This window comes from Pogona vitticeps, chromosome 2, assembly GCF_051106095.1.
Source record: "Pogona vitticeps strain Pit_001003342236 chromosome 2, PviZW2.1, whole genome shotgun sequence".
NCBI classification, from domain to species: domain Eukaryota; kingdom Metazoa; phylum Chordata; class Lepidosauria; order Squamata; family Agamidae; genus Pogona; species Pogona vitticeps.
The window spans coordinates 229,383,434-229,396,876 of record NC_135784.1 but is presented as its reverse complement, the minus strand read 5'-3'; the positions used below and the strand labels follow the sequence as shown (position 1 = coordinate 229,396,876).

Sequence of the window (13,443 nt, the reverse complement as noted above, 5' to 3'; positions counted from 1 at the left end):
CTCTGAGAGGTGGAAACCCTCGAGAGCATGTTTTTAGCAGCCAAAAAGAGATGGAGAGTGAGGGGTCCGAATTTCCAAGTTTCCAGGAGTATCAAGTTGGATTTAGGTCAAGATCTGTATTCAGTATAGATCTTCATGGATTTTAGCTCATGCACCACAGTACACAGAAGGTTATCCCAAATTAAACATTTCATTGATTAGAGTGTTATGAAAGTGCAGAATCTCAAATTTCAGAGACTGATTATCTATAGGTATATCAGGAAAGAATACTTTTAACAAATGAATCTGTGTTGTTGACTCACAGCATATGAGTTTGAAGGATGTCAAGATAACTGATATAGCTAATATTTTTAAGGAAACAAAATATCATGATGATACATTCTCCTTGATATCTGCCATTATCCTTATTTTAAGTACAATGGAAATTAAATGATTCTCATTACTTTATTCTTCTGTGACTTAGTTTGGGGGCTTTTATCAACCTGTGAGAGAAATGTCACAAAATATTGAAATAAGGCTGGCTGTGTAATAATTAAATGTTATTCCTAAACACCGCCTTCTCGGTGGTGACTCCTCGCCTCTGGAACAATCTACTTCCTGGGATTCGCGGGGCTCCCTCGCTGGGTATCTTCAAGAATCGATTGAAGACATGGATGTTATGGCAGGCCTTCCCGCCAGACAATTCCTGATGTTCCTTTCCTTCCCCTCTCCACTGGTTTTCTATCTTTGTAAGGTTTTTATTATTTATGCTATCTTATATATGTTTACTTTTATTATTCTTTGCTTGTTAGCTGCCTAGAGTGGTCCTGAGTTGACTAGATAGGCGGGATATTAAATAAATAAATAAATAAATAAATAAATAAATAAATAAATAAATAAATAAATAAATAAATAAATAAATAAATAAATAAATAAAACAAAACAGATTAAAACACACACATTTAAACAGAGATGAATGCTTCATATTTATAGGTGAACACAACACCCACTTGTACAGGTGGCCAGCTCAATTACCTCCCGCCCCCAGAACCTGCCGGTCCACCTACAGTGCGTTGCACATGGCCAATGTCATTGTCAGTGGGACAATTGGAGCAGTAGCCTGGCTGATGCAGCCCCATCTCCCTGTTTGTCCTGCCAATGTGCAACCGAGATGGGAGACTCATCCTGACCCCTTGACAGAGTGGCCAGATGAGCAGGCAGATGTAGACGTGGCAGCCGGGCTACTGCTATGATTGACACACTGACAATGACGTTGGTTACGCACAGATTCTGGAGGTGGGAGGTAATCGGGTCAGCCATCTGTGCTGGCAGGCTTCATATTCATTTACGAATGTGAAGTACCCATCTCTACATAAAGCATTTCTGGGGCTCTTCTGAAGTAGAATATTTACTAGGCTCTCTGATTCTTCTTGTCTCTTCTTTTCTCTGCTTTTTGAAGGGGCAGAGAACTATATTAGGTTAGTACTGATGCACTGCATTATTTTTTTTTTAAAAGAAAACTTCCTCCCAGAAGTGGAAAGAGACAGGAGGTGGCAATGCAGGGGATTCCCCCCCCCCTTAAAACATGTTTTAAGGGTCAGGTCAAGAACCTGTCTGCAGCTGAGTCCACCACTGTTGCCCCTCCTATCTTCTCCTGCTTCTGGGATAATGTTTTTCTCTTTTAAATTTTTAAAGTAAAAGATACAGTGCATTAGTACTGCTCTAATACAGCCTCCTGCCAACCTAGCAGTTCGAAAACATGTAAAATGTGAGTAGATAAATAAGTACCACTACAGTGGGAAGGTAACGGTGTTCTGCGTCTAGTCATGCTGGCCACGTGACCACAGAAACTGTCCATGAACAAGCGCTGGTTCTATGGCCTGGGATGAGCACCGCCCCCTAGAGTCAAACATGACTGGACAAATTGTCAAGAGAAACCTTTACCTTTACGTAATACAGCCTATTTTTTTTAAAAAAAGAAACTTCTTCTATCCCTCCACAGAGCAGAATTTTAAATTTGCCAATATTGTGAAGTGCCATAATTTTCCGTGTACGGTGGTGCCTCAATTTATAACCATAATCCGTTCCAGAAGATGGATGTAACTCAAAATGGTCGTTAAATCGAAGCACCATTTCCCACTGAAATGCATTGGAACGCGATTAATTCGTTCCAGCTGAAAAAACCCTCAAAAATAAACACTGCAAGCCCCATAGGAACATGCTGGGGTGGCAATAAACAAACAAACAAACAAACAAACAAACAAATAAATAAATGGAACAAGTCTCGAAGGCACTGGGGCTTTAAAAAAACAAAAACAAAACCCAAAAATAAATGGAGCAAGCCCCGAAGGTACTGGGGCTTAAAAAAAAAACAACCCAAAAATAAACAACAGAGCAAGCCCTGTAGGAACGAGCTGGGGCTGAAAAAACAAACAAACAAACAAAAAACAACAACAGAGTAAGCCCCACGTTGGGACTGCAAAAAACAAACAAAAAAACAAAAAAACAACACAGCACAGAAACATAACCCCACCAGCCCAAACCCGCCTTGCAAAACCTACCCAGAACAGTATGTAAAAAGCAATAAGCAGCACCTTACCTTACCAGGCAGTCCCAAGCCTCCTCCGATCGCACTCACTCTAACAGTTGAGGCGAAAGAGCTACAAAGAAGCAGCCTCTTCGCCTACTAATGGTTAGCAATTTGAATTTCCCGCCCCTTTTCCCTGCCTTTTTTTTTTTTTAAAGTAACTGGAAGCTGCCGCAGCAACTTGAAGCAAAATTTTGCGGCTGGAGCTGGTTGTAACTCGAAACAGTCGTAAGTCAGGATGTTTGTAAGTCGAGGCACCACTGTACAAGATGCCCCATATATAAGACACCCCTATTTTTCTAACCCAAAATTATGAAATCAATATTTTAAATGCAGAACAGGCCTCATTTTTATTTAGTAATTACGTAACATGTACATACCAGTAATGTCATATTATGCATCACATTTTAACTGTATTTAGCCTCTGGGCTCAGAATGCTCAGACATTAGAAGTCCCTGTTGCATCTGAGCACTGTTGCAATTGGTTTGTTCAGCATCAACAGAGCCTCAGTTACATAAGGCTCATGAATGGACAAAGCTAAGTCTCCTGAGTGGAGGCAGCTAAGCCTCATGATTGAAGAATGCCTGTTTGCAGAGGCAAGTTATGGACCGTTTTGTTTTCGGCTCAGCTTACTTCCATGTATAAGATGGCCCTCAATTTTTAGTCAATTTTAGGAAAAAGTAGTGTCTTATACACAAAAAAATGCAGTAGCTCTTTTCTTACATAACAATATGGGAAATTGACAGTGGAAGGAGCAGGACCAAAAAGCGTTGCTTGGGTTCCAGCATGTCATTTGGATGTGAGGATCTCAATCTCTAGACACACTATTTAACTCACTTCAATGAGCCCATGTAAACAAGCCCTTATTTAAGTTTGATGTCCATAAAAACAAGCAATTAAATGCGATAAGGGCTAAAAATAATACTAGGCCTATTTGCTGACAGTACAATGAAATAAATGGAATGTATCATCAAAACTAACTTACACACCCACTGATTTCAACAGATTTACTCTGAGTACCACTAATGTTGAATTTAGCTCAGACTATGCTAAAATAATGTACAGTACTCCCCAAAGTACCAAGAGAAATGCAAGGGTGGTTAAAGCTGCATGCAGACCTTCAGGCAAAAGGTACCAGAGGAAAATAGTAAGAGCTGAGCTATGCTTACATTTAGCAAGATGGGCTGAGTTTATTTAACACATCAAAGGCTCTGAGACAAAGAAATCTACAACAGAGAAAGATGAGGAAAAATTAATGTCCTATATAGTATCTAGCACGCTATTTGTTTTTAAGGGCCAAGTATGTTAGATGCCTAATCTCTTGTAGTATTAGTGTTGTTTTGAATCTAAAATGCTTGTGGACTAGATCCACAAGCATTTTAAATTGACACATCTTCTTTCTGCACCAGTTCCCAGTCTAAACAACACACATTTCTCTATGTTACTATTTGCCTGGTAGGGAAATCAGAGATTCCCATAAGTAACATTGTGCAATCTGAAGTTAAGACTTCCACAGTAACAGTCTACCGTCAGATCTTGAGGACTACCAGTTCCCACCCCCTTCTATAAGCAGTCCAATCTTTTTGCAATGGCTATTGCTACAACATATAATCAGGGCTAGAAAAATTCAACTACATAAGATCCAGAAATAGCTTTTAAATAATCCACCATCAAATATATGATGTAGCAGTTATGACACATTGTTGGACTGGAGATCCACATTTTAGTCCTGACTGAGCTGTGAAACTCACTGGGTGACCTTGGGCCAGCCAATCTCTCAGCCTGAAAATAAAGGAGATTCACAAATGTAATTAATTAATAAATAAACAAGCTGTTTAAGTACATGGCAACCAGATCTGCAAATAAATACATGAATTGTTCAGACTAATTTCCCACTAAAATCACCTTACCAGATTTGTGCTTCTTGTGTTTGGCTTTCTTTTTCATCATGAGCAACTTATTTTGTATCTCAGGTTTGTAAGATTTCAATGAGTGGAGGTGAATCTCACGCTTTCTCTGAAGATTTTCATTCAAAATTTCTTTCAGCTTCTTTTTTTTCTTCTTCTTCTTCGCTCGCAATTTACTAAACTTTAGTGTTTTTTTTCCTATAGAATGCTCTGAGGTCACCTCTTTAGGAACTCTGTGGCAATTCACATCTGGACTGTCACTGTGATTCCCATTCACATTCATCAGACACATTTTAAGATTGTTCTCCTTTAAAGGGGTGGTCTCTGTTTTCACTGTTGAAGATTCGACACATTTTTCTCCATTTTCCACAATCCGAACTTCTCCTGGGCTAAGAGGCTCACCCAAACCATTATGCTCTTCTGGAACAATTGCCTTATCTAGATTTTCTTTACAGCAGTCTGTTATAAAGTTACAGTCATTATGATTTTTTTCTTCACAGCTGGATTTCATTTCTTTTTCTGCCATAACATTCAAGAGCTCAGACTGGATTCTTGCTGAACCAGGTTTTCCAGGTTCTACCCTTGTTTGAGATGCAAAGTCATCTTTAGCACTACCACCATTGCTTTTGGTGGCATATTCACATTTCACTTTCTCTAATTTAATCCTTGGTACTCTTTTAACCCTAATGAGAGGAACTGGAAACTCAGGGGCATGAAAAGGCTTTTGTTTGTAAATCCGTACATCTGCACCACAGAATTGTGGGAAATGAACATAGGCGTGCTCTAAGTAATCATAACCTAGAATCACTTCCCTGCATTCATGGATCGGCTGGCCAAGTACGGCATCTTGTACATCCTTTTGGGTCTCATATACAAAGTCACAGAGGCCTTTTAGCAACCATACCTTTTGACAAAATGGGAGCTCATGAAAGGGTTTTTCCTCCAAAGGATTAGCTTCTCCAAGCACTTTAAAAAACTGAGGACAAAGACCAAGCTTTTCTGCACAACTATCAGGATTGTCAGTTTGCCCTACAGCTGTATACCACTGTTGTACTTTTTGTCTAAGTGCTGCTTCCCAAGTTTTATAAGGGAGAGTTGGCCTTCGATGTAAGGTAGACCTTCGATGAGGAGGGCTTAACAAAGAAGTCATTATTTTAGACAAAAAAGCACTACATTGGGGCATCAAAAGGCAGCGCTCCAACTCATAAAAAACTATTTCAGGCAAGTTTAGAATATTTTGTGCTAAACAAAGGAAATGGCCAATTGCTGGAATTTCCCACATGTTTTCCATCCGTGTAGGTGCTGCTTGAGATAGAAGGGCTCTCTCCCATTCTTCAATTTCTTTGTGACTAGCTTCTTCTGACTCTTTCCTTTCCTGTTCTCGAAGCCTAATAAAATAGAAACAAATACAGGTTGAAGATTAGGTATTATTCAAGTTTAGTATTAAAAGCAGCAAGAAAAAATAAGTTAAATAAAATGTATCTAAAGGCAGAAGATAATGTATAACTGTAGAATACATAATTGTATCAACGACATAAATTAGCAGTACTGAAATACGGAGATCAAACATGTAACAGCAAAACAGTGGAAATTAACATTTATGTCATCCTCTTTTATTGGGTAATATACACAGCTACCCATCAACTGTAACAAAGAATTGACAATGATCCCCTCCCAAAACATTTCCACTGGTGCCTGATTTCTTTTTACCTAAAGGAAGGAAATCTATGTTTTCCTGGCAGTTGGGGTTGTTTCAAATCATAGTTAGAGCTTGCAACTACTGTTGTCTTCAGCTTCAATAAGTGCTTCTGGGCACAATGTTATGCTCAGGGAATGGTGGATGGCTATGGCAGATACATCTCATCACCAAAAAAGGGAAAATAGTACTTCTACCTGGAAATCAAGGTGATGGTTGAGTGAGCTGGAGTGGTGGGAGCCAGCACATAGTAGAAAGGGCAGAGACTGAGAAGACTCCAGCACATAGCCTGGAAGGGTAGTGAGCAGGCATTCTACCTGTGTGTCTCCAAACTCTCTGTGTTGTGTAGGTGACTTGTGGAGGGTTTCTATGCAGGTTTATTTTCTGCCTACTAGTTTGTAGCATTGTCAGCTAGTATTGTGTAGTATTGTGACCAATTATACCCACTTTAACTGCAATTAAAGCACAGTATCTATGCTTTCTCAATATTAAAAGAATGTGCCCACTGACCAAATGTTAAAAATCCTGACCAGATGCAAATGCTTTGACACTTCATTCCTTGTCTTATTTATCAGGCTGCGTAAGATACACAGTGTTGAAATTCCCACCCATGCTCATCTGAAATAGGAGCTGCAGAATTCATTTTCAATTCCAGTTTGTTCACACGAACAACATTAACCAACAAACAAAACCTGGAAGAAAAAGCTGCAGTGTATCCTTCCTAATAGGAATGCTGTGTGCCAGCTGCTGTCTTCAAGCAGAATATAAGACTCTGTTGGTTGGGTGCCAACTCCAACAACAGATGTGGTGTTTGCCTCTCCAGAAGCCTGGAGTCAGCATTTGGATATATAAACTCCAAGAGCACTCTGCTGGTGAAAACAAATCTTGGAGCCCAAGGTAACAGTTTAAACAGAGTCACTTATTAGGCAGCTTCAAATCCTCCCTTCTAATAAGCAGAATAAAGACGTGGAGGATTTAGGAAAAACACAGAGAGTTTGATAAGAACTTATGACATAATATATTCAGACTTCATATAACAGCATTGATCAGACATATATACATGCCATTATATACATGGCTTGTGCATAAATATAAGTTAAATAAATAAATAAATAAATCTCTTAAGCAACATAGACATTTAAAGAAGTAAAGACCACCAGACTCAGTACTGTTTCGCAATGTGCTGTTCCTACTCTTCCACTTATATAGTAAGGGAAGCCTATCACTATAGACAAAACAGCTGAAAATGGTTAACCAGTACTACCTAAGCTTGTTCCATCTGTATGCCATCAGTCATCCATTTTACACTGACTTTTACAAGCATGACTTTGCTAAACAACAACAAATGTAAAATGGATGACAAATGTAAAATGGATGACAAATGCATGACTTTGCATTTGTCATCCATTTTACATTTGTTGTTGTTTAGTCATTAAGTCCTGTCCGACTCTTCATGACCCCATGGACCAGAGCACCCCAGGCCCTCCTGTCTTCCACTGCCTCCCAGAGTTGGGTCAAATTCATGTTGGTAGCTTCCATGACACTGTCCAACCATCTCGTCCTCTGTCATCCCCTTCTCCTCTTGCTTTCCCAACGAAGTATTGGAGCCTCAGTTTCAGGATCTGTCCTTCCAGTGAGCACTCAGGGTTGATTTCCTGCAAAATGGATAGGTTTGTTCTCCTTGCAGTCCAGGGACTCTCTAGAGCCTCTTCCAGCACCACAATTCAAAAGCATCAATTCTTCGGTGGTCAGCCTTCTTTATGGTCCAGCTCTCACTTTCATACATCGCTATGGAAAAACCATAGCTTTGACTATGCGGACCTTTTTCAGCAAGGTGATGTCTCTGCTTTTTAAGATGCTGCCATTTTACTTATTTATTTATTATTTATTTATTTATTTATTTATTGGACTTATATACCGCCCCATAGCGCTACAAGCACTCTCCGGGCGGTTTACAATTTTTTAATTATACAGGCTACACACTGCCCCCCCAGCAAGTTGGGTACTCATTTTACCGACCTCGGAAGGATGGAAGGCTGAGTCAACCTTGAGCCGGCTACCTGGGATTTGAACCCCAGGTCGTGAGCACAGTTTTAGCTGCAGTACAGCGTTTTAACCACTGCGCCACGCAGTGGTTTTATTGGATTTCTACCCCGCCCATCTACCATAGGTCTACTCTGGGCGCCATTACAAATTTAAAAACAGTTAAACCAAGAACTATGCACTATAAATCCAAGATGGATTTACATTTACTCTACAATATTAAATTTAACCCACTTACTAGGAACAAATCCTGACAGACTCTACCCATATTTTCCAACTGACACAACCCTGACCCTATGCCAGGGATGGGGAAGAGCGTCTCCTCAAGTTTCTTTCTTGTATTTCTGCAAATCTTACAGTTCTTTCAACATGATGGTGCCTCTTTTTTTCCTTCAATCACTTTATTTTGGCCACAGTCCTGGCAACAATTGTTACCCAGGTTCCACACCAGAGCAACTCAAATCAATAGCCATTTGTGACACATAAACAAAGGGAGAATACTGGTTTTAAAAAGTCTAGCTATTTTTCTTTGAAGATTAAAAAAAAAGATTGAAGGAAAAACAAATAAAAAGGACAAAAACATCATAAAGACTGTTATGTTTTAATGTGAGCTTTCATGAACCAATCTGCTTCCACGCTCATAAAAGAGAGATAAACCCTGTTCCCTGAAAATAAGCCCTAATGCATTTTTTTTAGCAAACATTAATATAAGACACTGTCTTATTTTCGGGGAAACACGGTAACATGGCAGATATTTATACATGTATACATGCCATCAAAATACTGTGGATGGTTAGAGGTGAGCAATCGAATGCATCTGAATATCAACAGAAACTAACTCCTCAGTGTTAACTTGCATATTTTGCAAGTTTTTAAACCAACCACAGTCTCTAATTAATATAATGATGCCTGCCCACTTGACCTTGAATTTCCACATGATTTTTCATAAAATCCAGCCCAGAACAGTTTTAATCCATTTACTCCTCCTTTTTTAATGTGTTTCCTGTAGGAAAACAATATCTGCTTTGTCTTTATTTATCAAAGTTTCAATTCTTTTCCTTTTTAAAACACTTCCCAAGCGTTTGATATTCAAAATTAATACACTCAAGTTCCTAACCTTTCCAGTTCAGCATAATATCTCCTTTTGGTCCCATAGTGTGATAACCTACCCCAATAAAACAAAAATTAATAATAACAAATCCCCAAAACTTTAACTATTTTCCTAAATCTAAACCTAACACATAGACCTCCTCCCATTTAATTGTATTTCCTCCCTCTTCCTATCCTACCACCCTGACCACTGCTCGCTTATATGATTGCGGGGTGGGGTGGGGGAGAAACCACTCACTATTTCAAGCCTTATAGTTCTTGATTCTCCATGCCGCTCCATATCCTTTGCACCCCTACATCTTAATTTGCAAAATCTATTTAAAGTACATGTTACAAAATTGCCACTATACCAATCTATAATATTCCCTCAACCTAAATCAAACATTAAATGATACATTAGTTCCTTCTCCATGTTCCACGTTTTCATTTCTTCTTCTTGTTAACTGTTTCACCCCTTGGACTCTCCTCCACCACTCTGATCACATCGTCCATTAACATTCCACCAACAGCTCCCTCCTGCTCCACATCCTTCTTCTTCCTCTTCTTGCTCCAAACTTGTAGCTGATTCTTTCTTTCCATCTATCTTTATAGCTTCTTGCTCTGTTTAGATGCTACAAATCCACACCTTGCTCCACCAAAGTTATTATATGGTGCTTCCCTTTATAGAATACCTTCATGTAGACAGTTGTATTTTATACTATTCATGATGAGCACTACCTTCACAGGGGCCATTTCACATCTCCATTGTACAGTTTCAGAGATCTTGGCAGATTTGAATAGCTTCCTTTTTATACTTTAACTGTCCAGACTTTCTTTTCAATCCATTCATGAACAATTATTTTTATAAAAATTTGTGAATCTCAAGCACAATAACCCTCGCGAATGCCAGAATATCACCCTGCATGATGCACTCTTATCTATATCCTCCCGGCACAATTATACTTCTGGAACTGTTGTTTTCAGCCATTCAAAAATTATACCTCAAAAATTTTTCTCCTGTACTCCTGAATCTGTTCCCTCCGGGAATCTGCAAATTCTCAATTTCACCCCACAACTTCTGTCTCTGATGTCAATAATTTTCTTATTAATTTGACCTAGTCTTTCTTTCTGCTGATGGATCAGTATTACATTTATTTTCACCAACTTTTCAGTCTTTTAAAGTCTTAACCCCAATGATTTAAAATCTTTTTTAAGCTCTTCTGTGGTTTTCTTCAACTCTGTTAGAGTTTTTTTTCATTATCTGCCTTCATTTCTCTGGTAGGTAAAGGTAAAGGTTCCCCTTGACATTTAGTCCAGTAGTGTCTGACTCTAGGGCGCGGTGCTCATCCCCGTCTCCAAGCCGTAGAGCCAGCATTTTGTCCGTAGACAGTTTCTGTGGTCAGGTGGCCAGTGCGACTAGACACAGAACGCCATTACCTTCCCACCATGGTGATACATATTTATCTACTTGCATTTACATGCTTTCGAACTGCTAGGTTGGCAGGAGCTGGGACAAGCAACGGGAGCTCAATCCATTACGTGGATTCAATCTTACGACTGCTGGTCTTCTGACCTTGCAGCGCAGAGGCTTCTGCGGTTTAACCCGCAGCGCCACCACATCCCTCTTCATTTCTCTGGTAGTTTTCTTATTATCAGTTTTCCTTTCTTTAACAGCTGTTATCATAAGTTTCTTAAGTCCATTCATCATTTTTTTCTTCTTTTGCCATTTCTTTTTGTTCTTCTTCACTACTTTATGGGAACATAAGAAGAGTCCTGCTGGATCAGGCCAAGGGCCCATATAGCCCAGCTTCCTGTATCTCTCTGTGGCCTCACTAGATGCCTCTGGAAGCACATGAGACAACTAGATACCTGTCTCCTGATACCCTTTCCCTGCATCTGGCATTTGGTGGTACCTTCCTTTTAAGGCTGGAGATTATACATCCCCATCATGGCTTGTAACCTGTGATTGACTGCTCCTCCAGGAATCTGTCCAATCCCCTTTTAAAGGCATCTAGGCCACATGCCATCACCACATCCTGTGGCAAGGAGTTCCAAAAACTAACAACACACTGGGTAAAGAAATATTTTCTTTGGTCTGTTCTCACTTTCCCAACACTCAATTTGTGTAGATGTCAGCTGGTTCTGATATTGTATGAGAGGGAAAAGACCTACTCTCTACCCACTGTATCCAACCCCTGCATAATTTGTAAGTCTCAGTCATGTCCCCCCTCAGGCACCTTTCCTCTAGAGCCCCAAATGTTGTACCCTTTCTTCATACGGGAGTTGCCCCATCCCTGTCATCATTTTAGTTACTCTCTTCTGCACCTTTTCCAGTTCCTGTCTTTCTTGAGGTGCAGAGACCAGAACTGTAACGTAATACTCCAGGTGCAGCCTTACCAGGATTCTGTACAATGGCATTATAATGTTGACTGTTTTATTTTCAATCCCTTTTTAAATAATACCTAGAATGGAATTGGCCTTCTTGACACTTTCATTGAGCTGTCTACCAGCACACCAAGATCTCTTTCCTGATCTGTCATGGACAGCTCAGATCCCATTAGCTGATAAATAAAGTTTAGATTTTTTGTCCCAATGTGTATTACTTTACATTTTCTTATACTGAAATGCATTTTCCATTTTGCCACCCATTCTCTCAGTTTGGAGAGATCCTTCTGGAGCTCTTCACGATCCCTTATGGTCTTCACCACCTGAAAAAGTTTCACGTCATCTGCAAACTTGGCCACTTCACTGCTTATCCCTGTCTCCAGGTCATTTATGAACAAGCTGAAAAGCACCAGTCCCAGGACAGATCCCTGGGGTACACTGCTTTTCACCCCTCCACATTGTGAAAACTGTCCATTGACACCCACTCTCTGTTTCCTGGTTCTCAACCAATTCTTAGTCCATAATAGGACCTGCCCCAGACTGTGGAGTTTTCTCAGGAGCCTTTGGTGAGGGACCGCGTCAAACACCTTCCGAAAGTCCAGACAGACAATATCCACTGGTTCACCCACATCCACATGCCTGTTGATCTTTTCAGTTCTTCTCAAAATTATTTAGTATTTGCTCTTCAAAAGGCTTTGTCCCCTCCAATCTGCTCAAATTCCCATGTGAAGAACACATCCGTTTCTAACCCACCTTTTCTTTCTTTTCAATTGCTGCTGAGGCATACAGCCATATTCTTCATTCCAGCCATCAGGGGGAAGCAAACAGTTTAATTCCTTTCACAATAAAAGAAATAAACTCTAGTTCTTTGTCAGTGGCACAGTCTCACACATCAGAATTCAAAGATTCACTTCCTGGAAGCTTATCAAACTGCGATCTCCGGTAAAGTAAACAGCCCTCAGATAGTCTTAAAAACTTTGGCATACACAGTCTAACAAGATTCAATTCAGCCAAATATTATAGTGTAATTCACCTCTTCATTCATAGCCTTCCAAAAGTCAGTTTCACTTTCTAAAACTCAAATGCACGTAGGAGATAAGGAACATAAATTTCCAGGCTTAAATCAACTTCAATCAAGCACTGATTCCACAACAATCAGAGCAACATATTCGCTGGTGGAGGCCAGCTGCAGCCTTTCTTCACCTAAAACCATAAATCAACCCCTCCCTTTCAGCCACTCTGCTCTCTTCCAAAAACAGCGCTCAGTGAGATAAACAAGCATAAATCTTCATACTTTTTAGGTCTTATCAGGATGGGGGTATTTTTAACAGTTCATCTTTATTACTTAGTCCTTGTAGCTTTCTCATGGGTGCAATTTGAACAAAATTATTCTGAGGCACTGGAGGGTGAAATCTCCTGCTTACATGGCAGACACCCAGAAGTTTCCCCCAAGCATTTAAATTTTAAGTACCTGGCACTGAAATTAATTTTTCTTTAAATGCTTTCACACTGCTGAATTTAAGATCTGCTGTTATCAATTTTTTTAAAAAAATGGCAATAATGACTTATTGCTTAAGTGTTTCTTTCCATCTTCTGCTCAAATTTCTTACATCAACTGTCCCTACTATAGCAGATGCTATGTGCATTTATGATTTTGACTCATTAACAGCCCAGTTCAGATACACACCCTGTTACATACAGCACTGATGGTACCTGTCTGTCATGGGTTTGGAGGGAAAGTTCCATCCTATGGGGA

At 39.8% G+C, this 13,443-nt stretch overlaps 1 protein-coding gene across 2 annotated transcripts in view; it reads right to left on the bottom strand.

Moving 5' to 3' along the window:
* BRD10 (bromodomain containing 10) overlaps positions 1 to 13,443 on the bottom strand; it is a 90,030-nt gene that overhangs the window by 21,114 nt on the left and 55,473 nt on the right. For both annotated transcript variants that reach the window (XM_020810378.3, XM_020810380.3), the window contains one exon: positions 4,478 to 5,862. In XM_020810378.3, coding sequence (XP_020666037.3) covers positions 4,478 to 5,862 — 1,385 coding nt within the window. The remainder of the gene's footprint in view (positions 1 to 4,477; positions 5,863 to 13,443) is intronic.